Consider the following 24895-nt stretch of genomic DNA (forward strand, 5'->3'; position numbering starts at 1 on the left):
AATTGTTCTACCAAGTCCCGCTCATGTTTTTGCGGCTGGACCCTCTTACCTACATCCGCACCCTCCCTCAGGTCTCGACCGTATCCCCAGGACATATCCTTACGCGCTGTTCCCACCCGTCGCCCGCTTTGTCCGACTGCATCCTCGCTGCGACATTCTGCAGCTTGCGCCGCGGCGCATAACCCCACCACTCGGCTTTGTGAGTCGACGCTGCTTCTGCCGTTCGTCACTGAGCCTCCTCACCGTGAACGATGCCTGGATCTACGGTAAGCAAACACCATAATGCTGCTTGCCGACATAATCACTGAAGCTTGCAGATTTTTGTCGAAGACACTGTTTCCCTCAAGGGCACGCCGTGGTTGATCGGCGTCGTAGACGTAAGTGCTCAACCAGGATTATACTTTCGAACCAGCTTGCTGACCAAATACAGAGGACAAACCAAGATGTACGTTTCTAGTTGCAGTCGCATGATCGAGCCAATATTTCCTTGCGCTACCTGTACCCGATTCTCGCGAATACCTATTGACATATTCTTCAAGGTGGACACACACGAGCCAGACCCTCAGCGCGATTACCCTGTGCAGATCAGGAAGCATGCGGACATTCCACAGGCCAAGTTCATGACATTCATGAAGAATGGAATTGTACGTCTGTTCCAGAATTTAGTCTTGGTCGCTGTTGTACTAACCCACATCCAAGCCGCCACGCGGGACCGTTTTAGTAGCATGGCAGACCGACTCCTCCACCGAACTCATATCTGAAACCCAACTCAACATAGTAGACCGAGCGGTTTTCATAGGAGACATTGTCAAGCGTGACGTAAATAGCCCCATGAGCGGCACTGTTATCGGAACCAAGCTTTCCGTCACGATCGCACCTATCCGTATGTGGCCGGAAGTCGAGAGCATTCGTTCCCACGGATCTTACGAGAGACTCATTGGCGACGACACGCACGGCATACCTCGGTCGCTTGTCCCAGCAGAAGAACTCGAAGTCTTTCGCCAGCATCCGATTGGGGCCCTGATAATCTATAAAGACTGGATTGGAAGGATAGACGACGCCTATGACGAGGTCACACTCCGCCTGAGCAATGGTACAGTGGTTGCTGTCGAAAACTCCGAAGAGCTTGAGCCCGTGGATCCCCGTCTGGAGCGACATGAAGTGGGTGACTACGTGAGCACAAAGAAGGGCAACCTGCGTAGGGGAAGATGGATATTTGGTGCTTTCACCCCCAACGTGGAGCCTGGTGGAGTGGTGATAGCAGTGCGCACAGTATCCATATCTGTGCAATGGCTGTGCCGGCGTATGGGCGGCCCCGCGGTTCCTGGCTCGTCATCCTCTGAACCTCCGTTTGAACTGGGCTTGGATGAGATTGAGAAAGAGGTCAAGGTTTACGACAACATGAAGAAGCCGCTTCCAACTTTATCTCCTCTCTCCACCACCATTTCAGAAACTTCGCCGGATTTGACAGCTGGACAACGCGTTCGGTTCAAGGACCTCGCCGGGGCATGTGTAAAGTATGCCCCTCACATCAAGAAACGGCCAAGGACAGAAACTTTGGGGTACGACACGAATGTCTTCACTGTCCAGACCACATCAACCTCTGCAATTGTTCAATGGCAAGACCTTTCTGTCACCGAGGACAAGGCTACCGACCTTCTGCCCGACCCGGTTGACGATGACGACCAAGTTTGGCCAGGGGAAGTCGTAATCACAAACGACAAAAAGGAACAAGACCCCGCAAACCAATCCGCTGAGAACTGGTACACTGAGCCTGCAAAGGTAGGCGTTGTCCAGACCGTTGACGGCACGGAACGGATGGCGACTGTGAAGTGGTTTCCCGACGCATCTGTCAAATTCGTAGGAAATGACCTTCTTCCTGGCTCAACAACTGGCGTCGCGTCCGGCCCCGAAGAGAAAGTCAGTCTTTATGACATCAGATCGCCTACTGCACTCAGCCGGCGGAGAGGCGACTTTGTCATCATCCACGATGCCTCGAGCCACACTTCCTCCGACTTGGACTGGTTTGGAGAGGTCGTTGATCTTGGCTTGGATGGTCAGGTAATCGTACGCCTGAGTGCCGCAAATCCTGTTCGCGACGTCAAGGTCTCGCCTGACCGCTGCATGTTGGCCTATGGTGCTGATGTCGACGACGCTATCGCCGCCCAAGATCAAATGGTCGACGGCATGTCCGATGAGGACGACTTCGATGATGAAGACGACGAGAGCATGGACGACGGTCAAGACTTCTTCGAGATGTGGTACGAGTACCCGGACCAAAATGGGAGGCGCGTATCGGCCGAGGAGGAAAACGAAGACGACGAGTGGGCCACGGATGACGAAGATGATCTCTCGTCAGCGGCCGACGACATGGATGTTTCTGCTGGTGGCTCTGGCGAAGTCGACACTTCGAAGACTACTCCGGAAGCCCAGCCTCAGTCGGAAGTGGGCTCAGAAACGGCGTTTTCGAAGACTGAAAACCCTGAGACAAATTCGGACACCCAAACGCCAGAGCTGTTCTCCTTCTCGTCGTACCCCAACGCTCCGCCAGCTTTTGACATTCTCGAATCTGAACCGCCAAAAGACCACAAATATTTGGCAAGTCAGAGCGAACTGGGACAGCAGAGGATGCGCCGGATTCAAAAGGAGCACAAGATCCTGCGGAGCTCACTCCCTCCCGGGATTTTCGTGCGCACTTGGGAATCACGCCTCGACCTTCTCCGTGTACTAATTGTTGGGCCCATTGACACGCCTTATGAATACGCTCCTTTCCTAATTGACTTGCACCTCGGCACCAACTTTCCCACGCAGTCCCCAGAAGCCTACTTCCACAGTTGGACGAATGGCAGCGGCCCTGTGAACCCGAATCTGTACGAGGACGGCAAAATCTGTCTTAGCTTGCTTGGCACGTGGCATGCGGATGAGAGAAATGAGAATTGGAGTCCGTCCAAGAGCACTATTCTACAGATTCTGGTTTCGTTGATGGGGCTCGTGCTTGTGAAAGAACCCTACTACAGTGAGTCTTGGACCTCAACCATATGACATTGAAAACTAACGAGTTTGTAGACGAAGCTGGCTATGAGGTCCGCCAGGGCACTGCGGAGACGGCGCTGTCATCTGCATTCTATTCTGAAAAAGCATACTTCCGCGCTCGTGGTTTCGTGATGCACGGACTGACATATGTTCCCGAACCGTTTCAGGAGGAGATGAAGTGGCTATACCATCAAGAGGACGGGCCTAAGCTACTTGAAAAGGCTATAGATGCAGCTAAGGACATCGTCGCACGGAGCGAAGGCGGTAATGACGGTGAGAAACGAGATGGGCTCAGGAGAATAAGTGGCGGCGCAGTGATTGCACTCAAACGGCAACTGGATGGCATGGAGAAGCTGAGGGCCAAGGGCAGTGATTAAGTGGAAGAGTTGCGCATTGCTGGCGTTATGGTGGCATCCTAGCATTTCTCGAATGGCCTGCGAAGTCGTTGGGGTCGGCGTCTGGTTCTGGTCAGCGTTCATTTTAGATAGACGAGCAGCTCCACAAACGGCATTAATCATGTAAGTGTTTGTCGTTACCACATGGCGTAGGTGATGCAATGCAAAAGCACATCGTGTGTGGGGCTACCTAGCGCAGGACGCGTGCACGCGGGAGGGACGCTTTGACCGTGGTTCGCCTGCCCATGCCCATGCCTTGTCCATCCTGCCCTGAACCGTCCTCACTTCCGTCCCTCACTCACTTCTTCTTTCACTTTACCCAACCTCTTCGGAGCCCAGAAGCTCACTACGCCTTGTCATTCGGCCTGATTTCCAGCCTGTCTTGCCATTTCTTCCAAAGATACCCCCTTTCTTTCGATTGGCGTTACCAGCTGCATCGGCACATCCTCCCCGGTCGTCACCCCAAGCCGCTCTCTTTTTGGCCGCTGATCTGCGTCTGGAGACTCGGGCGCTCAGTAACCGCGCAAAACACATTTCCACCCCCCATCGCACGCGGCCTGCGATATCCCTTCGCCTGACTCCTTTGCTCCCTGAGCGCGTCCGCGTCCGTTAGCCGGCATGGCCTCGCCTCAGGTGTCGGCTGAGGGTCAGGTAGCGCTAAACCCAGCAAAGACTGGCAGCTACACCATCAAACTGAGCGACCGAATTGCGAACCCCCATGCCTCGTCGGCGAAGTATAAGACCGTCAAGTGTGCGTGACCACAACCTATAATCCTCAGGCACTGCGTCTAACATCCAAGTAGACAACCACAAACCCCAACAAACCGCACCCAGGCGAACAACACGAATCAAACCGGTCGGCGAAAACGTTACACTTGCGATTGAGGATAGGGACGAGCAGGGCAATCGCTCAAGATACGAGTACGAGGGCCAAAGAAAGGAATTGAAAAAGACCTACGTACTCGTGCTCGACCCCAACTCGAACAGTTGTACACTGGAACGACTAGACGATGCCTACGCTTTCAATCTTACGTCAACCCCGCTCGAATCGGACAGCGAAAAGCTCAAGCAACAGTACCCGCACATAAAGCTCCGGGAAGAGCGCGATGATGCAACAGAGGAATCATTGGAGGACGATGGCCTCTTTGACGAAGCATCTGAGACGCAGAGTATTGCAGGAAGCAGCGCGGGGGCTAGCGATTTTGAAGAACCCGAGGAGAACAATCCCTACGACTTCAGGCGTTTCTTGGACCAAGTCCAGCAAGTCGACACAAATGGCTTCGCAAGCCCGAATAGCCAGGCTGGAACACCTCTCCGCGTCCCTCCCACCAACACCACTCGAACGACACCCCTTCTAAGCGCCCAACAACCCAAGGTCACGAAACCACTGCCAAAAGCCGCTGCGCCAAAAGCCAACAAGGCTGTTGCGCCGAGCAAAAGCAAGACCACTACCAAGAAACCTGCGACTACGTCACCAAAGAAGGCCAAACCAAAAGACACCCCCTCAATCCGCCTCGAACGAGTCGCCTCAATCGCAGCACTAGCCCCTGCAGCTATTCCATCTACCACGGATTCTTCGCGCACGTCGCGTTCTCCTGCGCCATCGGACGACGAGTCAGACGACGAGGGCGGCCTCCAAATCGACTTTGGCGATGGTGGGCCCCCGACACGGGGCCGCGCCCGCCCGAGTGCCTTTGCGTTCGAAAACGTCGGCGACGGTCCCATTTCCTTGCGCAGCGCTGCCGACAGCGCAAGCCCGAGCAGCAGACTTCACACGCCAAGCTTCCGCGGCAGCAAAGAGATGCCGGACGTCATCGACTTTGGAGGCGAGGACAACGACGAACAAGAGGAAGACGTCGAAGAGACACGGCACTTTGGCCACGACAACGACGCATCGGGCGAGGAAGATCACGACGCATCAGGTGACGAGGACGCCGATGCCGACGGCAGCATCGACGGTGACGTCGAGCCCATGAATCTAGGCAGTCCGGCACAGCAGCCAGCTCCCACGCAACCTGGCAGCAGTGTTCCCCTCGCATCGTCCGTGGTAGACGACGAGGAAGACGCCGTGGACAGCGGGGAGGCCGCCGGTGCTGGCGCGGACGAGGACGGCGCCTTCGAAGACGAGTTCGAAGCCGAGATGGAACAGGCGCTGGCAAGCGCGGCGGAGCAAGAGGAGAGTGAAGAGAGCGAAGAAGAGTAGTCCCGGAGGATGTAATGATGGACGGTTGAATTTTCGAAAATGGGAAAGGGGATTCGGAGTCATGGGCGTTAATTGGCTGGATCTGAGCGTACATGGGAATTTCTTTCTGGCTAATCTTTTGGCAAATTGCATGGACAGCGGCCTCATAGCATAGGGGGATTGGGCTGCTGCTTGGTTGGCTTCCGGGATGGTGCCATGGGGCTTTTAGGTCTGTCCGACCAGGGACAAATGGAATGGAGTGGAGCGATTTCGGCTTTGGTCGGCGCAGATGCTGTAGATATGGGACGTGACACCGAATTCCGATCTGACTTGAGATTATCTGTGTGATGTGCCTGCGAGTGAATTCACAGTCAAACGGCAAAGTGTCACGGCTGGCAGAAACATAGTGTCGTCAGCAGTAGCGCAAACATCACAGGATACGAATGACAGACAGGTCAAGCAAGTGGCACGAGCAGTGAGACGTTGAATGTAGGCTTGAATAGCATTCATTGCAGAAATGGGAGACGTTTAAGTACATCCCAAATCGCCAGCACAGGGCTTTCCCCCAACCGCGGCTCACCCTCACCTTCCAGTTTTCTTTATTCCAGACTCACGCCATGGGGTTCAAAAACGATGGATGATGAGGACGGAGGTTGGATATCTTTCCCTCATAAGCGCCAGACGAGGTTGTTCCTGCAACGAAAAAGGAGAAACGTGTAACCGTAGCCATTGAGTGTAATTGGGGGTAGGGGGGGTGCTTGCTGCTGTCTCGTTTTGTGGGTGGTTGTTCAACTCAGAATCTTGATATTTTTTGCGATACCCGTACACAATCCACCGATTGATGCGCCAGCCGTCGCCATTCTCGATCTCGTACCCCTCCTGGTATCAAGCTTTTGGGAGTGTGTTTTTGCGTTGGGTGACTGCCGCAGCAATTTACCACTGACCAGCAGTCTCAGTGGTGGCAGCGTCAGCAGACCAGCCAGCGTTGCCAGTCTCGACGGGGGCGGAGCTGGCGGCCCAGTCGGCACCGTCCTGGTCCCAGGAAGCGCCAGCGGCGACGCCAGCGGTGGCAGAGGCGGCGGCGAAGGCAGAGGCGTTGGCGCCAGAGACCTCCCACTCGTTGGTGAAGCCACCCTCGACGGGGGCGGTGCCAACCTCGTCGGCACCGGGGACCTTGGCCTCCTCGACACCGGCGGAGTCCTTGTTCTCCTCGGCCTCGGGGTCGCGGTAGAAGTACAGGTCGGGCATGATGTCCCACTCGGTCTCGCGGGAAGCGAGGGTACCACGGAGGCGGAGGACCTCACGGGCGAGGAGCCACCAGACCAGACCAATGGCGTGACGACCCTTGTTGTTGGTGGGGATGGCAGCGTCGACGTACTCGGTGGGGGAGTCGGTGTCGCAGAGGGCGATGACGGGAATGTTGACGTACGAAGCCTCCTTGATGGCCTGGGCGTCGGTGCGGGGGTCGGTGACGATGATCAGGCGGGGCTCCTTGAAAGAGCGGGTGATGTAGTTGGTGAAGCTACCGGGGGTGAAGCGACCAGCGATGGGGGTGGCACCGGTGTGGGCAGCGAACTTGAGGACAGCGCGCTGGCCGTAGGGACGGGCAGAGATGACGCAAATGTCGGCCGGGTTGTCAATGGCGACGATGATGCGGGCAGCGAGGACAATCTTCTCCCTACAGACTTTGTTAGACTTGGGGAGAAATTTAAAATCGCGTCTGCCTGCGCGCCTGCTGCCATTCTTCTTCGCCCGCGAATTGTCGCGTTTGAAGGGCCCTCGGCGCGCAAAAAGACGCGCAATTGATCCCAGAAGCTTACCAGGTCTTGGAGATGTTGACAACGTTGATGCCGTCGGGGCGAGTCTTCCACAGGTAAGGCTCCATGTGGACCTGGAGGTTCTTGGAACCGAGGTGGCACTGAGCAGCCAGGAGCATCTCAATGTCCTGCTGGGAGGGCGCGAAGGCCGCGGGAAGGTTGTTGGGAGCCATCCTGAGAGACTTGAGTGGTGGAGAGGAACGGCGCTGGTGGTCGTGGAGTTGAACGGCGGTCGCTGGCGGTCGAAGAAAGCGTTGTGAACACAGGAGCCGAAGAAACTGTGGTGGGCAGTTTTCGCTTAGCGGGCCGTATTCGGTAAGACTTTGCCCGGGCGGTAGATCAGTTCTGCCGCGGCCGAAGGAAAGTCGCGACGCCGCGAGAGCATCACCTTGCGAGCTCTGTGCATTTCGAGCGCGTACCTACAAACATGCCTCCCCGAATACTGCTACCGTTGCGGCTCAAGCCATTGAATGGTACTTGTTAATCATTCCATTGGAGTCGCGCCATGTTGACAACTTGCTGCAGCATCTCCCGCATCACCTTCCACCACCTCCGCTTTCCGCAGCTTCTCAAGCACCACGTCGCTATGCGGCAAGAAGAAGCAAAGTCTGGCCGCAAGATATCGCGATCCGTACATTAGAGGCCAGGTGCTGGCCGCCAAGGCAGCAAACATATCACGGCAAAAGGAATTGCAGGAACAGCGCAAGAACTCCGTCGGTGATCCTGTTCGCGGCGTCGAGACTCCATTTGTGAGGTCTTTCGACACCGCGATGCCCGAGCAGCGGATTACCGACTCTATGATTTCACGCAAATCGACCGCCAAAGATCCCAGCGAACCTCCTCCGGGCCCCAAGGCAACGGCCGAGCCGTACTTGAACCACTTTCTCTCTGTGCCACAGGTCATAGAGTCATTCAAGAAATCTGCAGCCCTCGCGGAGCCTTCAGAGGAAAAGCGGAACGAACTCGAACGATTGAAGACTGGGGATACGGCGCGTGTCTTATCCGGAGAGGAATCGCAGACAGATGCGCAGGAAGTTATTGCTGCTATGGTAGAAACACCTGAGGAGACGGAGCGCAAGAAGCGCAACGCCGAGCTCGCCATACAACGAATCGTCAGCCTGCGAAATGGCAGCTCCAGAGACAGGACTCTCGCGAACGTCAGACGATGTGTTGAGACCTTTGGCCGCCACTACACCGACCGTGTCCTGGAACCAAAGCCGGCGTCGTCCCACGCCGCCAGCAGCAAGGTCACGGTTCCTGTAGTCAAGGATGGCTCGGAAGACTCCCTCGGCGAGATCCAATACCTGAATCCTGAGGGGCTCACGCGCGGTGGACCGGACACTGGCAGCAGCGAGGTGCAAATCGCCATCTTGACGGCCAAGATCAGGACCCTGGTGCGGCACATGGAGGGCGATGGCAGGAAGGACAAAATGAACAAGAGGAATCTGAGGCTGTTGGTGCACAAGAGGCAAAAGCACCTCAAATATTTGCGGAAGAAGGAGCGCGGTGGACCGCGGTGGCAGTACGTCGTTGAGAAGCTAGGCGTCATTGACAGCATGTGGAAGGGAGAGATATCATTGTAGAGTGGGAGCTTAGGGCTGTAAAAGTATGAAAAATTATGGTGCTTCGCGAAGGCGCCGCTGCAATCTATATGTTGGAACAGGTGGAACAAGTCAACTCATTGCTCCACATTGAAATATCTGGGCTGCCATGGTCTGAAGTCCCTCCTTCAGTGGCGAAAGAAGATGTGGAGAGCATAAGTACTTTCTCTTTCGAAGTTCAGCGCCCTCCTTCTTCCTGGAAAAGCGAAGGGACAACACAGCGGTAGCTCGCATGCCTCTTGAGCATGTTCACCCTATGGCTGCGGCACGAGGTTGGCGACATACCTACCTGGCGAGTGAGCTACAGGGTTGCAGTTCCAGAATAGGGAGTAGCTGTTACGCGTCTCAATTCCTGGATAATGACATAACCGCGATAAGCTGCATCGAGAGAGCTGCCATTCTTTCCAGAGGAAATGGTTCGTAAATATGACAAGGGGACTGGTCGACTAGCTACTGAAAGCAAGAGCAAAAGAAAAAACCCAGGACCGAGTCAAGACACCTTAAGTGATAACCATTTCCCATCCATCCGACTTGACCGATTGACCGATAACACCTCATGGACCCACAAAGTCAACGCCAGTTCCAGACTCCCTTGATCCTGCCATACTCCCCCACTGTGGAGACTCGAGAGTGTTCTCGCGCAAGCAAATGTGAAATTGTGGAGCGATGACGCCTTGCCGACGTCCATTGATGGTGTGTGACGCTGAGTGCTGTCTGTTGGGTGGTCGTGTATGAAGTGTGTTTGAGAGGATTGGTCTGCTCATGCTAGGCTTACAGACTCAAACTCAACGCGACACGAAAAGGAGGAAGTCTCCCTTTAGAAATTCGCCTTATGGCGCAAGGCTGTTGGGCAGATTTGCCAGGCCAACGAGCATGGCGAGACTGCCCGCAGCAAAAATGGTTGTATCTCGGGCAAAGCTCCGCAGGAACTGTCCAGTAGTGCGCTTACGCGGGCGCTCGGCAGGCCACGAATGCACTTTGGTGCCGTCTTCCTTGGTGTCCTTGGTAGTCTTGACATCATTCTCGTTGGGTGTATCCATGCTGTCGAGCTCAGCCTGGTCAGCCGTCCTCTTTTGGGGGCGGGGGCGGTTCGGCTCCAGGCTCGTCGACTCCCGCGCCTTCTTGACCTCAGCGAGAGCATCGGCGATCAGATCGTCAACTTTCTGGTGAGCTTCAACGAAGTTCTCTTGCTCTGGCCGGACTGTCGGAATATCGGACCAAGTGACTTGAGCAGCTTCAGCAGTGGACTGAACCACGCTCTCATCATGGGGGTATTCCGCATTCTCGATTGGCTCGTCATGTTTGTGGTCTGGAGAACGCTCCAGAACCTCAGGAACAGTCGGGGGTTGGTCAACGAGGTCTGAGATCGAGTTTTGAAACCGCTTCAGAATCTCGGGAGCCTTGATAACGACAATCTCGTTCTCGAAGTCGGTTTCGACGGGTCCTCCAGGAGGAGTTGTGGAGCGTGGCATGCCGGGTTCGTATTGGGTAGACTCGCCAGAGTCGGAATCCGAATCATCGTCCTCCTCGCTCTCTTCAGGGTAGTCCACTTCGGCTTCAGGCTCACCCTCCGAGTACGAGTCCTCTTCCGAGTTCTCTGAGATCTCTCCGAAAAGGCTAGATGGCTCATCATTGTCTGCGCCGTTGTCGTCGCCGCCATCGATCAAGTTCTCATACGTGTCGTGCACGATGGCGCAGGCGTCGTCTTCGTCGTCGGAGTATGAACTGACGCCATCAGTATAGCCGCGCTTGAATTCGACCTTGTCGTCCATGGCCGGCTCGTATTCGTAGGGACTTGAGGAGCGAGTGCGCGAGTCCCAGAACTGGTAGTTCATTTGGTACATGGCGGGCTTGTATGTCTCTGGAGAGAGTGTTACCGCAAGACCGTTGAGAGCATGTTGAGAGGAGTAAAGGGAGAGCTTACCAGAACCGCGCACAACGCTCACACCAAACTGGAGCTCGGCGCCAGACACAACTCGGACCTCCCCACCACGGGGCACCTCAAGCCCATCGACCTTCGTTCCATGCATGGACTTTAGGTCCTTGAGGAAGACGTTCTGTGAGTGCAGTGTCAGCAGGGTTTTGAGCTAAGCAGACTTAAGTGTCAAGGTGAGACGTACCTCTCCCGCGCTGTCAGTCCGAATCAATGCATGCTCCTTCGAGATAACCTTGTTCTCAATTTTCGTGTTGTCAGAGGAAGCGGTTACCCCGCGATTCGATGAAGCCCGACCGATGGTCAGAGGTCCATCGGCCGACAGGCGAACAGTCCGTTCGCGAATGGCATCGCCATCATTGAGAGCAAGAAGCTTCACCTCCAACGCTATAGGCAGTCAGTGTTGAGTCACTGATCAGGACTGTGGTGGGATTATGGGGAGAGAGCATACCAGTGCTTCTTTTGAGGTCCATAATGGTTCGTGGTGAAGTTTGAACGGGGACGACGTCAAGCTTTGTACGGATAGTTAATTGAGCGACCCACGGGGTGTCCGCAACAGGCAGGAAGTAGATCCGGCGTCAAAGCTCAAAGGCTGACGGTCCTTGGCTCGATGCACGACAAAGCAGCGACAGAAGCGATCCGAGAGTGGTTGAGGAGTCCCAGACCAGAACAACGACGTAGGCCGAGGAGGAAGGGTGGAAGCAAGGGAGATAGAGGGGCAGTAGAGGTCAGGAGGTGGTTAGGTAGAGGTGGGAGCGGAGAGGTGACTAGTGGATGCCCGTAGAGCCCGTAGAGCGCGGGGGAGCACTGACCTTCCTTCCACAAGGTGTCCGGCGGCTGCCTGATAAGATAGCGGCCGGGCCATCTCCGGCAAGAGCGACTTGGTTTGCGCCCCACTGAGACACGGACACGGACGCTGGCAAGCATCGCGCGCCGCCGCAGAATTTCTGGACTTGACTCTACACGTCTACCACGCCCCAACATCTTCACCCGCCACGCACCTGCTGCCCTCTTCTTCTGCTGTCCCAGCAGCTCGCCCATGCCTGTTCCTCGGTAGCAAAAGCTCCTCAAAATGGCGTCGCAAGGGGAGGTCAAGGAGCAGGTCGTCGACCGCGTGCCCAAGCGCATAAAAGAGCTCCAATTCGGCATTCTGTGAGCCCACACTCCCCACCAACTGGAAATATTTCTAATCGCATAACAGCTCCAACCAAGACATCGTCAACCAAGCCGTCATTGAAGTCTCCGACCGACACATTTACGATGCCGGAAGTCAGGGCCCCACGCGCAACGCCACTAAACATGGACCTCTCGACGGTCGCCTGGGTATTTCTTCCAAGTCGGCCATTTGCGAGACTTGCGGCGAGGACCTCAAAGCGTGTAACGGTCATTTCGGTCATGTGAAGCTTGCACTGCCCGCTTTCCACATTGGATACCTCAAGATGATCATCGAAGTCCTACACAGCATATGCAAGGCACGCGCAACCAGTCCATGCTCTTTGCCCAATCACTGACATGAATGTAGGAATGTTCCAACATTCTGCTTGACGAGTCTGCGCGGCAGAAGCATCTCAAAAGCTTACGACGGCCCGACATCGATAGTCTCCAGCGGACTGCCATTTGCAAAAAGATTTCGGCAGAATGCAAGAAGGTGAAGAAATGCCCCTATTGTGGCGCGATCAACGGACCCGTTCGAAAAGTTCCTGGCCACCCGCTCAAGGTTGTGCACTTCAAATTCGACGCGTACAACAAGTCAAATGCGAAAAAGAAGGAGATGCCGCGCGGCAAACCAGAGTTCGACAAGTCGTTCGAGGCAGCCAAGCAAGGAAATGCCGAGCTGGAGAAACACATACGCAAAGCCGTCGATGACATGAATCCGCTCCGAGTACTAAATCTGTTCAAGCGCGTCAAAGCTACAGATTGCCCGCTTCTTGGCATGTCAAAAGGAAGGCCGGAAATGTTCATTTGGCAGTACGTTCCCGCGCCGCCGGTCACTATCCGTCCTTCTGTCGCGCAAGAGGCTGCAACAACCGAGGACGATATCACCAACAAGCTTGGAGACATCATCCAAATCAGTTCACTGATACGCGCCGGCTTGGAAAAGGGACAGCCTGTCCAGACCATTATGGAACAGTGGGACTTTCTTCAACTCCAAATCGCCATGTATGTCAACAGTGATATACCTGGCCTTCAGAATCAAGGAGTCGGGAAGCATATCAGGGGTTTCTGTCAGCGTCTGAAGGGCAAACAGGGACGTTTCCGTGGAAACTTGTCCGGTAAACGTGTAGACTTTTCGGGCCGCACGGTCATTGGTCCTGATCCGAACTTGTCCATCGAAGAAGTCGCGGTTCCGGAGAGAGTTGCAAAGAACATGACCTACCCGGAGAGAGTCTCACGATACAACATCGAAAAACTCCGAGATTGCATCAGAAGAGGCAAATTCAAACACCCCGGCGCGAATTTCGTAATCAAGCAGGATGGCCGCAAACTGGTGCTGGAAGTTTTGCAAAAGCTGGGAAGACTGGGCCAAGCAGCGGAGCAGTTGGAGATTGGCGACATTGTCGAAAGGCATCTTGAAGACGGCGATGTTGTGCTGTTCAATCGGCAACCGTCCCTGCACAAGCTCAGTATCCTCAGTCACAAAGCAAAGATCCGTCCATGGCGGACTTTCCGTCTCAACGAGTGCGTCTGCAACCCTTACAACGCCGATTTTGACGGAGACGAAATGAATCTACACGTTCCCCAAACGGAGGAAGCTCGAACAGAGGCCATCGAATTGATGGGTGTGAAGCACAACTTGGCGACGCCGAAGAACGGGACACCAATCATCGCAGCAATCCAAGATTTCATCACCTGCGCTTTCTTGGTCAGTCGAAAAGACTTGTTTTTCGACAGAAAGACGTTTGCTCTCGTTTGCGGCTACATGTTCAACGACGAGTCCGTTAGGGACCCGGAAACTGGCGAATACCACAGGATCGAGCTTCCTCCCCCTACTATCATCAAGCCGCAGGCCTTGTGGACTGGAAAACAAGTGTGGAACGTGCTTATGCGACCGTACAAGGCATCGAGAGTTCTTGTCAACCTCGATGCCAAGTGCAAGCAATACAAGGGCAAACAGAAGGATCTGAACGAGGATGACGCCTACCTCGTCATCCGCAACTCTGAGATCATGTGTGGTGTCATGGACAAGGCCACAGTAGGTGACGGCAAGAAGGACTCGGTCTTCTACGTCATGATGCGAGACTTTGGTCCGGACTATGCTGTGCAAGCCATGAACCGGCTTGCCAAGTTGTCCGCCAGATGGCTTACGAACCGAGGATTCTCGATCGGTGTCAGCGACGTTACTCCTGGAAGGAAGCTTGTGGAAAGGAAGACAAAGTTGATCAGCGACGCGTATATCGAGGCCAAAAAGGTGGTCGAGCTCTACAACACGGGCAAGCTGGAAAGAGCGCCGGGATGCGACGAGGAGATGACCATGGAAAACATGATTTCCGGTATCCTCAACAAGGTCCGTGGAGAAGCCGGTGAAATTTGCTTCTCGGAGCTCACCAATTGGAACTCACCTCTTATCATGGCCAAATGCGGGTCCAAGGGTTCCAACATCAACGTTGCCCAGATGGTCGCCTGTGTCGGTCAACAGATTATCGGAGGTGCTCGTGTCCAAGACGGATTCCAAGACCGAAGTTTGCCCCATTTCGCTAAGGGAGGTCGTCTTCCCGACGCAAAGGGCTTCGTTGCCAACAGCTTCTACTCTGGTCTGACTCCCTCGGAATTCATCTTTCACGCCATGTCCGGTCGTGAAGGTCTGGTCGATACAGCCGTCAAGACTGCCGAGACCGGTTACATGTCTCGTCGGTTGATGAAGTCTCTTGAGGATCTCTCCTCGCAATATGACGATACTGTACGGAATTCGGCCTCGCAAATTGTGCAATTCCGGTACGGAGACGACAACCTCGACCCCGTGGACATGGAAGGCAAAGCGAAGCCCGTGAACTTCGACCGCTCCTTTGACCACGCAAGGATGACGACGTGGAGCAACGATGAGCCATGCCTCCAGCCTGATCAGATTCGATCCATAACAAAAACGAGACTAAACGCGGAACGCGCCAAAATTCAGAGATTCTCTGAAAATGGCGAACAGCTTGAGTACAATGCTGAAGACCTCGAATCCGTTGACCAAAAAGAGTCTCAGCGCGCGTTCTTTGACGAGGTCCAGAAATTCATTTTCGGCATGGCAGACACATTGGAAAACCTCCTTACACGCTTCATGAAGATCCAAAATGAAGAGGAACAAAAGGGGAGGGGAGCTGCCGATGACGGTAAGTTCGTGCTTGAATTTGAGTGTACACATGCTGACCCTCTTTGCAGATGGCTTTGCAAACATTATCAATGGTGTGGCCAAGGTCTCGGAAAGATGCCTTCACTACTTCCTCGAGCTCTGCTTGACCAAACATGGTCAATCTCATGTCCAGCCAGGCCACGCCGTCGGTGCTGTCGGTGCACAGTCCATTGGAGAGCCGGGTACTCAAATGACGCTCAAGACCTTCCACTTTGCAGGTGTGGCCGGTATGAGTATTACTCAGGGTGTACCCCGTATCAAGGAAATCATCAACGCCTCCAAGGTCATTTCGACGCCCATTATCGACTGCGAACTTGAAAACGGCAAGGACGAATTAGCCGCGCGTGTTGTCAAGGGTCGTATCGAGAAGACTTTCCTCAAAGACATCATCTTCTACATTGAAGACGTCTGGTACGACAATGGTTGCTACCTGAATATGCGTATTGATCTGGACACTGTCAACGCCCTCGGTCTCGATTTGACCACCAATGACCTCCAGAAGGCTATTCTTGGCGACAAGAAGCTCAAGATTGGCTCTGAAGGTGGCACGATTGAATTCAACCACCTGCACTTGCGGGTTCACGTGCCTGACCTGACCAGCCCGGGCGGCGATGGAGCCCCCAAAGCTCGAAAGGCCGCAGCAGCTCGTTCCGGCAAGAAGCCCCTTACTGACGATGCGTACTTCTCTCGCATCCAATTCCTCAAGCGCGCCCTCCCTGAAATCTCGGTCAGCGGCTATCCCGACGCGGCCCGTGCCGTCATCAAAAAGTCGGACGACGCAGAAGAGAAAATCCGACTCTTCGTCGAAGGCTACGGCCTGCGGCAAATCATGGGTACCCCTGGTCTCAAGGGCATCCACTGCAAGACCAACTCGGTCCTCGAATGCTACGGCGTGCTCGGCATCGAAGCGGCGCGCACAACCATCATCAACGAAATCGCCAGCGTCATGGGCAACATGGACATCGATCCACGTCACATGCAGCTGCTGGCCGACACGATGACATACAAGGGCGACATTCTTGGCATCACGCGCTTCGGTCTCGCAAAGATGCGCGACTCGGTCCTACAGCTCGCCTCGTTCGAGAAGACGCCAGACCACCTCTTCGAGGCCGGCGCCAGGGGCAAGAGCGACGGAATCAACGGTGTCTCGGAGTGCATCATCCTCGGTCAGACCATGGGCATTGGTACCGGTGGCTTCAAGGTCGTCCGACGCTTGAACTTGCAGAGGGAAGAGGTTGGCAGGAAGGGCGATGCTTTTGAGGGCTTGTTCAGCTGGTAGTGAATGATGGGCGGTTGGCCTCGACGGCGTTGCTGATTTGCATTGGGACTTTTCATGGGCTGGTTGGCGAGACATTGCATTGCGGCGGCGTAAGCGAGGGAAAATCCTTTTGTTGTTTTGATCTTGGGATGAGAGCAGTGGCTTGCATTCAAGCGAGCGTGATTGATCAAGTTGAAGAGACTGATGTTTTTGACTGCCATAGAAAGAATTTGCAGTTTGCCCTTGCCTTACTGACTCTGAGTAGGCGACATGACCTGCGAATGGAGGGATTAAGGAAGACTTCCAACATTGGACAAAAGTTTTTTGAGTGACCAACACGAGTCGATATTTTGGTCCTTCCATAAGCAGGAACTGACGCAACCTTCAATCGCCATAATCGAACACTCATGACTTCACTCAGTGCACAGCAGGGCATTTGTTACCGGTAATGTTGGTGGCCAATAGTGTCACGGGAATGAAATGGCACTTTTTGGGAAACGTTGGTCACGGTTCTACGCTTTCCGTGTTCTCATTCTCCGAAGGTGTGATACACATGCTTTCCGATTTGAGCTCCCTCCCATGTCGCCACTAAGTCCTGTCCTTTGGATAGTTGACCAACGCTAACAAGGCACTCTTTCCGCGAGTTGACTCGACACCTGCCCGTGCCTGGCCTCTCAACCCAGCCTACGCCCAAACGCCCAGCGACCAACTTCCCCTGTCTCCTTTTCCGCCGGCTCCTCCTGTGCTTCCCAGGCTACTCAACCGCTTGCTGCTCCTCTCGCCAGGTTGGCCACCGCCCGAGCTTCCAGGCGGGTTACCAGAGCCGGCGCCAGATCCAGCGGCACCACCCGCACCAGGAGCCAACTGTCCAGCAACCTCGACGCTTCCGGGCTCGCGGGTTGCCGTGGCGAGCCCGTGCTGCATGAAGCGATCCTTTTCGATCTCGACAATGCCGCGTACGCGCAGCGACGTGACGAGCGAGGCGCCAGCCCACGCGCCCATCGATTCGACGCCGCGAATCACGCCTGTCGGCGAGGGGTGCAATGCCGCGTTGTGCTTGAGGCTGAGCGAGGCGAGCTTGGTGCTGATGGGGTCCGACTCTTGCGGGAGGAGCGAGGCCGGCGGCGGCGTGTGCGGCGTGGCGGCCAAGTTGGTCGTCGTTGTAGACTGCGAAGGCGTTGGTGTTTGCACGCGAGCATGCTCACGTGAATAAGGGTCTTCTTCCTCTGGCGTCCCAGGAATCGTGTCCGTGGCCGAGGAGCCCGTTGTTGGGCGCGGACTTGATAGCTCCTGTTGCTGCTGCTCTGACGGCAGAGGAGGGACGATGTCGGCAGTGGTGCTGGCACGCTTGCGATTGAAGCCTGTCGCTCGAGGCATGCGAAGGTCTCGCCTCCATGTTGCGTGGCCGTAGTTTTTGACTGGATCCCAGCCACGCTCGCTGATGATGTGCTCCATTTCAGCCAAGATGCGGCGCTTGATTCCGGGAAGTTTGGCTACGCCTCCGGTGATGATGATGCGCGACATGCAGAGCTTGCGCGCATCAATGGGTATTGAGAGTAATGCGTTGTAGGCCAGCAAGGGGATGGGAAGGTCGTGGTCGTCAATGTCGTGCAGGTCCATGTCGCTAGCGAACAGTGCGGACTCGGCCGGCTCAGCGAAACGGTGGAATGGAACAGAGATGGTGATCGGAGGAGAGGCCGCTGGAAAAGGGATGGTGATGTTGGACGTCGAATCTTCTTCGATACCTGCGTGGTGTTTTTGCGCCTCATCGCGGCTGAAGCACCATCCCACCCGCGTGAGCACCTCCTCGGCCTCTTCGAAGCTGACTTGTTCGCGTGTCCCTAATTTCTCCTTTTTCGTTTTGTGGCATTCGTCGTCCAGTAAGTTGGCCACCTCCTCAGTCAAGTATTTGCCAGCTCTGATGCTGGTGCGGTGGTGGATTTCACGATACTCGTAGACCGCTGTGACTGATGTCTCTGCCCAGCCGAGATCAATAATTAGGCCTGACCTCAGACCTGCCGAGACAACATTCAACACTGGTCCAGACAACACAGTGATGCTGACTGCTTGGAGCGTAGTAAAGACAGAGGAGAGCAAGGCAGAGAGGAGTGGCCGTGGCAGCAACGGAGGAATGACGACAGTAGCTCGGCGTGGTCTGTGGTCAAGAAGCAAATATTGAGTGACAATATCCCGGACGGCGCGGTCAATCTTGTCTTCGACGAGACCCATGTCGGCGTTTCGCAGATCCATTCTCCAAAGTTCATACTCCTGGCCCCAATCCTGGTCTCTTTTTCTTTGCTTGCGGAGCAATTCGTAGCCGGGCATCCATCGGCGAAAGTCGCCTACTCTGCGCTGCTCTTCAGGTCCAAAACTCTTGGTGCATCGAGGCCTGCTCTCTCCTGCAAAACCAGCACGAAGCGATCGCGCTCCGAACTCAAGTACCAAGTGCTCCTCGTCGGAGCGGAAGCTCGCGCTGCTAGATCCATAAATTCCAGAAAAGGCCCGTGACGATACTCGTTCTCCAGAAGCTTTGCGAACGAGATCTAATTGACCGGAAGAAGGCCGCGTACGCCCAACGGGTAGAGGAGGGCCAAGAAGCTCATCTCCAGCCCCGGCGCTCATGTTGGAGTGTGGATTGGTTGGTGTTGCATCGACATGGCGAGTTGATGGGGAATGCACGCTGGACGCGTTTGCCAGGCGGTGGCTCGAGACGCGCCGGGTCTTGGCGAGCGAGGTGAGATCCTAGCAGTAAAAGTCGTGTGCACGAGCAACGATGATGGGCGAAAGTCCCGTGGAGAATTTCTATTCCAAAAGACACGCTCTCAGAAATTCAAAACCAGAGTTTGCTAAATCCTTCGCATCGGGTCACAGAGAGCAGTCGGAGTTGTGTGCCACAACTTGCTCCCATGAACGCCTCAGTGGCTTTCGTCCGTGCGCACCAGCCACATCGGAGCCGGAACAACGCTGTGCCTAGCGCCGAAATTTGCATTTGCAAGTCTGCGAAAAGTGCGAGCCGTTCCGAAGAAAAAGTTGGACGACGACGCGCCGCGACCAGCAACCCACCATCGCCTACGACGGGCATATTTACTTTCTTTTCTATCAAATATGACCCTCTTCATCCTCACCGAGACCAGTGCTGGTTACGCCCTCCTCAAGGCCAAGGACAAGAAGCTCCTCAAGCGCGATGACCTCGCCCAAGAAACCGAGACCGCAGAGGGCACCTGCAACCTGTCAGTATTCCTCAGCGCCGACACGCCGAATCTTTCGGCAGCATCTGGGGCTCAGACAGACGGGACGGAATATGTGGTGTTCAATTGAATCTAACGCGTCGTGCTTGCAGGTTGAAGCTCAAGAAGTTTGAAAAGTTCGACAGTGCTGCTGCAGCTCTCAATGAAGCCGCTGCCCTGACCGACGGCAAGGTCTCGCCCATGCTCTCCAAGCTCCTCGACTCCATCAAGGACGAGAAGAAGGCGTCGCTGGCCGTTGCCGACCCCAAGCTCGGAAACTCCATCAACAAGCTGCCCGGTTTCGACGTCACGCCCATCTCCGACTCCTCCACCCAGGATGTCTTCCGTGCCGTTCGCGCCCACCTTACGTCCTTGATCCCCGGACTTGTCCCTCAAGACATCAACACCATGTCGCTCGGTCTCTCCCACTCCCTCTCCCGCCACAAGCTCAAGTTCTCGACCGACAAGGTCGACACTATGATCATCCAGGCCATTGCTCTTCTCGACGACCTCGACAAGGAACTTAACAACTACGCCATGAGGGTCAAGGAATGGTATGGATGGCATTTCCCTGAGATGGCCAAGATCATCAACGACAACGTTGCGTACGCGCGCGTCATTCTGGTCATGGGTATGAGGTCCAACGCCTCCAAGACTGACCTCTCCGACGTTCTTCCCGAGGAGATTGAGACTGCCCTGAAGCTCGCTGCTGAGGTTTCCATGGGTACCGAGATCACCGACGTGGACCTGCAAAACATCCAGCTCCTCGCCGAGCAGGTTGTCGAGTTGACCGAATACCGTTCCCAGCTGTCCAACTACCTCAGCGCCCGTATGCACGCCATTGCCCCCAACCTCACTGCCCTCGTTGGCGAGCTTGTCGGCGCTCGTCTGATCGCCCACTCCGGTAGCTTGATGAACCTCGCCAAGTCGCCCGGTTCCACCATTCAAATTTTGGGTGCCGAGAAGGCGCTTTTCCGCGCTCTCAAGACTAAGCACCAAACCCCAAAGTACGGTCTCATCTACCACGCCTCGTTGATCGGACAAGCATCTGGCAAGAACAAGGGCAAGGTTGCGCGTATGCTCGCCTCCAAGGCTGCGCTGGGTCTGCGTGTCGACTCTTTGGCCGAGTGGGGTGCCAACAGCGAGGGCGGTCAGGAGGAGCCCACCGACGAGGAGAAGGCCGCTCTTGGAAACTCTGCCCGCCTTGCCATTGAGCGCAGGCTCAGGTTCCTTGAGGGCAAGCCCGAGAGACTTCCTGCTGCTGCCGCCGTCGGCCCCAGCGGACAGGCTGCCGCACCCAAGTTTGACATTAAGGAGGCCAGCAAGTACAACATCAACGCCGACGGTCTTACCGGCGATGGCACCGCTCCTTCGGCTAAGACCAACGGCGATGTCGAAATGGCCGATGATGACTCGGATTCGAGCGATGACGAGTCTGAAGAGGAGAAGCCCAAGAAGGAGGTTGCCAACGGCGACTCCAAGGCTGCGAAGAAGGCTGAGAAGGAGGCCAAGAAGGCGAGGAAAGCAGAGCGCGAAGCCAAGCGTCAAGCAAAGGCAGCAAAGAAGGCGGCCAAGGAAGCTAAGAAGTCGAGCAAGTCGTCCGATGCCACGGCTGGCGCAAGCGAGTCGAAGAAGAGGAAGCACGATGACGATGGTGACAAGGCCGAGAAGAAGAAAAAGAAGAAGAACAAGGAGTAAATCGTTGATTGCTCTCCTTTTCTCTCACGCGCATCCAATGACGTGTTCTCCGGGTCTAATTTTTCCACTTGACGAGCTTTCTGCTCTTGTTTGTCCTGCTGCAAAAGCGACGGGTCTATAGGCGTTTTGGGGGGTCAGGGTCAGGGTCCTGGCGTGGCGCAAGAGGGTTGGTGGACATTCTGGGCGTGTATATTTCTCAGTCCGCTGTGCATAGCATGGAAAAAGATGATGAACATTCAAAGCAAGATGAAATCTCAAACACGATGCATGCCATGGATTGCGAAATGATGGTCAATTCAAAAAGACAACCCCGCTAGAAAGCGGTCTCCCTCCCACCCTGTCTTTGGGATATCAAGCAGACCTTCGTGACTTACAACCTACCATGCCATCGATGTCCAGCACGCCTCTCGCCGTCAGTGACGCCAACACATTTCGCCATACCCAACTCGATTCCGCTCCTCAGGCTCAAGACCGCTGCTGCGAGGCAATGCCAACATACGGAGCTGGAGATTCAATGACCGTTGATGGGAACATACGTGTACATACCATCTCTTGACTCTTCTCTCCACGAAACAAGGAAACAGGCCGTTTGAAGCGTTTAAGCGCCCACACCGCGTCGTCAAGAAAAAGCAATGAAAGCGCGTCGACTGTGCCTCCGACGCGCCGTTCTAATCTCCGACCTGCAGAGTTGACAGGTCTTATAATTTTTGGGAAAACGATGCATCCGCCCATGGCATTGGCGAAGACCAGACCGGTGTGAAATTTTGGACAGCAGATCTCTGCGCAAAGATGAGAGACATCACAAAAACCAGGGCATGTAGAACTTCAGACGTCCTTATTGAGTCCGACCCTGTCGATCGTTCAATCCTTCGCCGGTTGCTTTTTGGATCAAGCTCGATGCTGTGCCAAACAGCGAAGGAATGCAACGTTCGATTCATGACATGGTGGTGGGGATTTTTTAGGAGTATACTGTAATCGACGTCGTGATTGGCTGCTCCTGGAGTGTAGGCCTCGCGCATAGATGTACGGATAGAGTAGTAAAAGAACGAATAGTGTGGCCGGCCCGGACACACGACCATCCTGATTGAACTAGAGCCAACGGTGGATATAAGGTCGAGGACGGGACGGCAAGGATCGCTGCTGGACAGGACCGGCCGAATGCACGGATGGGGAGGTGGGCGTGGCATCAACCGAGGAACGTTGATAGTACGTATATTTTCCTGACTGTCACATTCGTTGCTTCCCTATTCCCCTCATCTGACCGGACGGATCCTTTTAAAAACCGACCGAGTGCCCAGAAGAACGTTATTCCTCCAGCCGCCTGCCTGAATCGCTTTCGCATCGTCTTTGCGCTCTAGTTAGCACACGTCACCGCGACTCCTGCCCTGTTGTCAAAGAGCTCTCGTTTTCGCGCGCGCAACGCCATGGATTCAAAGCAGCCCGAAGCTTGGCCTGAACTCAAATACACCCCAAGCGACGCTATCCCGGGAACTGCAAAGGCGGTCCGCAGCACCTTTCGCTCGGGAAGGACGCGCCCAATCGAGTACCGCCTCAAGCAATTGCGCAAGTTCTATTGGGGGTATTTTGCCGCCTCTCGTAAATGTTTACTGATCACCAGCTAACGCGTCGACGCCAGACTCAAGGACAACGAACAGCTCATCCTTGATGCCTGCAAGAAGGACCTAGGCAAGGCTCATTTTGAGACCTACCTTGCCGAATTGAACTGGGTCCTCGGTGACATCCTCTTCCAGTTGAAGGGCATTCCGAAATGGTCGAAAGATGAGAGCGCGCCCGATATTCCCCTCATCAACAAGGGTGTCTTCCCCAAGATTCGTAAAGATCCTCTGGGTGCCGTTCTGGTGATTGGGTAAGAAGGCAGCCTGTCCGAACGAAGCCGCAAGCTGACTGTGCCGGTCTAGAGCCTACAACTTCCCCATCCAATTGTCCCTGGGACCGTTCATTGGTGCCATCGCCGCAGGATGCACCGCAGTACTCAAGCCCAGCGAGAACGCACCGGCCGCTGCCGCCGCCATGGAGAAAGTCATTCGCGAGACTCTCGACCCCGAGTCATATACTGTCGTACAAGGTGGTGTTGCGGAAAGCTCGATGCTGCTGGACCAGAAATGGGACAAGATATTCTACACAGGCGGCGCGAGCGTGGGTAAGATAATCGCGAAGAAGGCGGCAGAAACCCTGACGCCGGTAACGCTGGAGCTTGGTGGAAACAACCCAGCCATTCTGGCAAAGCACGCAGACCCGCGTCTTGCTGCCCGTCGTCTGCTGTGGGCCAAGATGCACAATGCTGGTCAGGTCTGCGTGAGCCAGAATTATACCATGGTGGACAAGGACATTCTGCCGTTGTTCGTGGCAGAGCTGAAGAAGGCGTTTGAAGAATTCTTCCCACATGGCGCGCAAAAGAGTCCAGACTATGCGCGTATTATCAACGAGCGGCAATTCAAGAGGCTTAAGAAGATGCTGGATGAGAGCTCGGGCAAGATCTTGATCGGCGGTACCATGGATGAGAGCGACTTGTTCTTCGAGCCGACTGTTGTCGAGGTGGACAGCATGCACGACAGCTTGATCCAGGAAGAGTCATTTGGTCCGCTAATGCCCATTCTCCCCGTTGAGAATCTCGACGAAGCCATCCGCATTGCCAATGAAGTCGACGAAACCCCTCTCGGCATTTATCCCTTTGGCAACAAGGCCGAAACCAACAAAGGTAGGTTCTTCCCTCGCATCATAACGCACCCGCTAATTTCTTTCGCCAGTCCTCAATTCGACCCTGTCTGGTGGCGCGTCCGTCAACGACGGCTTCTTCCACGCTTCGATTCCGACGCTGCAATTCGGCGGCGTTGGCACCAGTGGACAAGGTGCTTACCGGGGCAAGGCATCTTTCGAGACTTTCACGCACCGCCGCCCCGTGACGACCACACCATCGTGGATCGAAGGCTTCCTTGCTGTGCGCTACCCGCCCTACACAGCCCAGAAGCAGAGCCAGTACCGCTCCATGTCGGGCGCCAAGGCAGACTTTGACCGTGAAGGCAATGTGAGGGGGTGGGGCGCATGGCTGTGGACGCTGCTGACGCTGGGCGCCAGAGGTAAGAAGGCTGCGCTCGTCAGAGTGGTGTTGGTTTTTGTCGGTAAGTGCTGATTCCCTCTTAGATTGATTTGATATACCCCTCCTTCAGTCCCACTCTCGCTTCTTGAACGAGTAGATGGTCGCTGACGCAGCATTTTCCCTGCCAGTGGCGCTGGGGTGGCGGCAACTGCGTGCCCGCGCATTGCTGTAGATGATTGATTCGCAGCCGTGGAGTCCGGATGGAAGATCATTGGCGTGGACACAATGTACGTGTAAGTATGGCCAAGGTATATTTCTCTCAACAAGGGATCATCATTGAACGGCTGAGGAGCGCAT

General features: G+C 55.1%; 9 protein-coding genes across 9 annotated transcripts; 6 read left to right on the top strand and 3 right to left on the bottom strand.

Annotated features, from left to right (window-relative positions):
- Positions 1-37: 37 nt before the first annotated feature.
- Positions 38-3618, top strand: BKA78DRAFT_344523 (uncharacterized protein). Its single transcript, XM_066890456.1, has 6 exons — positions 38-266; positions 318-377; positions 431-445; positions 540-644; positions 700-3016; positions 3067-3618. The coding sequence occupies exons 1-6, from the start codon at positions 252-254 to the stop codon at positions 3408-3410; spliced, it is 2856 nt and encodes a 951-aa protein (XP_066743559.1). The 5' UTR covers positions 38-251; the 3' UTR covers positions 3411-3618.
- A 94-nt stretch (positions 3619-3712) lies between these two features.
- BKA78DRAFT_317092 (uncharacterized protein) lies at positions 3713-6068 on the top strand. Its single transcript, XM_066888680.1, has 2 exons — positions 3713-4179; positions 4232-6068. Exons 1-2 carry the CDS (start codon positions 4047-4049, stop codon positions 5629-5631), a joined length of 1533 nt encoding a protein of 510 aa, XP_066743560.1. The 5' UTR covers positions 3713-4046; the 3' UTR covers positions 5632-6068.
- Positions 6069-7686, bottom strand: BKA78DRAFT_317093 (40S ribosomal protein uS2). The gene is made up of 2 exons (XM_066888681.1): positions 7431-7686; positions 6069-7288 (listed from the first exon to the last, which is right to left on the bottom strand). The coding sequence occupies exons 1-2, from the start codon at positions 7598-7600 to the stop codon at positions 6544-6546; spliced, it is 915 nt and encodes a 304-aa protein (XP_066743561.1). The 5' UTR covers positions 7601-7686; the 3' UTR covers positions 6069-6543.
- Positions 7687-7805: 119 nt separating this feature from the next.
- On the top strand, positions 7806-9135 carry BKA78DRAFT_153072 (mitochondrial 37S ribosomal protein uS15m). Its single transcript, XM_066882981.1, has 2 exons — positions 7806-7900; positions 7953-9135. Exons 1-2 carry the CDS (start codon positions 7855-7857, stop codon positions 9008-9010), a joined length of 1104 nt encoding a protein of 367 aa, XP_066743562.1. The 5' UTR covers positions 7806-7854; the 3' UTR covers positions 9011-9135.
- Positions 9136-9858: 723 nt separating this feature from the next.
- Positions 9859-11434, bottom strand: BKA78DRAFT_353763 (uncharacterized protein; the record flags this gene model as incomplete). Its single annotated transcript, XM_066891611.1, has 4 exons — positions 9859-10889; positions 10953-11085; positions 11149-11348; positions 11413-11434. The coding sequence occupies 4 exons, from the start codon at positions 11432-11434 to the stop codon at positions 9859-9861; spliced, it is 1386 nt and encodes a 461-aa protein (XP_066743563.1).
- A 450-nt stretch (positions 11435-11884) lies between these two features.
- Positions 11885-17012, top strand: BKA78DRAFT_317098 (uncharacterized protein). Its single transcript, XM_066888682.1, has 4 exons — positions 11885-12113; positions 12163-12433; positions 12484-15277; positions 15327-17012. Exons 1-4 carry the CDS (start codon positions 12034-12036, stop codon positions 16574-16576), a joined length of 4395 nt encoding a protein of 1464 aa, XP_066743564.1. The 5' UTR covers positions 11885-12033; the 3' UTR covers positions 16577-17012.
- A 34-nt stretch (positions 17013-17046) lies between these two features.
- BKA78DRAFT_317100 (uncharacterized protein) lies at positions 17047-19407 on the bottom strand. Its single transcript, XM_066888683.1, has one exon. It carries the CDS (start codon positions 19175-19177, stop codon positions 17240-17242), a length of 1938 nt encoding a protein of 645 aa, XP_066743565.1. The 5' UTR covers positions 19178-19407; the 3' UTR covers positions 17047-17239.
- A 253-nt stretch (positions 19408-19660) lies between these two features.
- BKA78DRAFT_332028 (uncharacterized protein) lies at positions 19661-21480 on the top strand (the record flags this gene model as incomplete). Its single annotated transcript, XM_066889935.1, has 2 exons — positions 19661-19785; positions 19896-21480. The coding sequence occupies 2 exons, from the start codon at positions 19661-19663 to the stop codon at positions 21478-21480; spliced, it is 1710 nt and encodes a 569-aa protein (XP_066743566.1).
- Positions 21481-22904: 1424 nt separating this feature from the next.
- BKA78DRAFT_251923 (Aldehyde/histidinol dehydrogenase) lies at positions 22905-24631 on the top strand (the record flags this gene model as incomplete). The annotated part of the gene is made up of 4 exons (XM_066884690.1): positions 22905-23059; positions 23117-23347; positions 23400-24199; positions 24249-24631. 4 exons carry the CDS (start codon positions 22905-22907, stop codon positions 24629-24631), a joined length of 1569 nt encoding a protein of 522 aa, XP_066743567.1.
- Positions 24632-24895: the final 264 nt, after the last annotated feature.

Source organism: Phyllosticta capitalensis (genome assembly GCF_038381095.1).
Source record: "Phyllosticta capitalensis strain CBS 128856 chromosome Unknown BKA78scaffold_6, whole genome shotgun sequence".
NCBI classification, from domain to species: domain Eukaryota; kingdom Fungi; phylum Ascomycota; class Dothideomycetes; order Botryosphaeriales; family Phyllostictaceae; genus Phyllosticta; species Phyllosticta capitalensis.

What these genes read in the sequence shown, in the direction of transcription:
- BKA78DRAFT_344523 (XM_066890456.1), top strand. An exon ending in CATTCATGAAGAATGGAATT is followed by an intron (nt 645 to 699) that starts GTACGTCTGTTC and finishes CCCACATCCAAG; the next exon opens with CCGCCACGCGGGACCGTTTT. An exon ending in TGTGAAAGAACCCTACTACA is followed by an intron (nt 3,017 to 3,066) that starts GTGAGTCTTGGA and finishes ACGAGTTTGTAG; the next exon opens with ACGAAGCTGGCTATGAGGTC.
- BKA78DRAFT_317092 (XM_066888680.1), top strand. Translation starts at nt 4,047, where the DNA reads ATGGCCTCGCCTCAGGTGTCGGCTGAGGGTCAGGTAGCGCTAAACCCA. An exon ending in GAAGTATAAGACCGTCAAGT is followed by an intron (nt 4,180 to 4,231) that starts GTGCGTGACCAC and finishes ACATCCAAGTAG; the next exon opens with ACAACCACAAACCCCAACAA.
- BKA78DRAFT_317093 (XM_066888681.1), bottom strand. Translation starts at nt 7,600, where the DNA reads ATGGCTCCCAACAACCTTCCCGCGGCCTTCGCGCCCTCCCAGCAGGAC. An exon ending in GTCAACATCTCCAAGACCTG is followed by an intron (nt 7,289 to 7,430) that starts GTAAGCTTCTGG and finishes CAAAGTCTGTAG; the next exon opens with GGAGAAGATTGTCCTCGCTG.
- BKA78DRAFT_153072 (XM_066882981.1), top strand. Translation starts at nt 7,855, where the DNA reads ATGCCTCCCCGAATACTGCTACCGTTGCGGCTCAAGCCATTGAATG. An exon ending in GCGGCTCAAGCCATTGAATG is followed by an intron (nt 7,901 to 7,952) that starts GTACTTGTTAAT and finishes AACTTGCTGCAG; the next exon opens with CATCTCCCGCATCACCTTCC.
- BKA78DRAFT_317098 (XM_066888682.1), top strand. Translation starts at nt 12,034, where the DNA reads ATGGCGTCGCAAGGGGAGGTCAAGGAGCAGGTCGTCGACCGCGTGCCC. An exon ending in GAGCTCCAATTCGGCATTCT is followed by an intron (nt 12,114 to 12,162) that starts GTGAGCCCACAC and finishes ATCGCATAACAG; the next exon opens with CTCCAACCAAGACATCGTCA. An exon ending in GAGGGGAGCTGCCGATGACG is followed by an intron (nt 15,278 to 15,326) that starts GTAAGTTCGTGC and finishes CCCTCTTTGCAG; the next exon opens with ATGGCTTTGCAAACATTATC.
- BKA78DRAFT_317100 (XM_066888683.1), bottom strand. Translation starts at nt 19,177, where the DNA reads ATGAGCGCCGGGGCTGGAGATGAGCTTCTTGGCCCTCCTCTACCCGTT.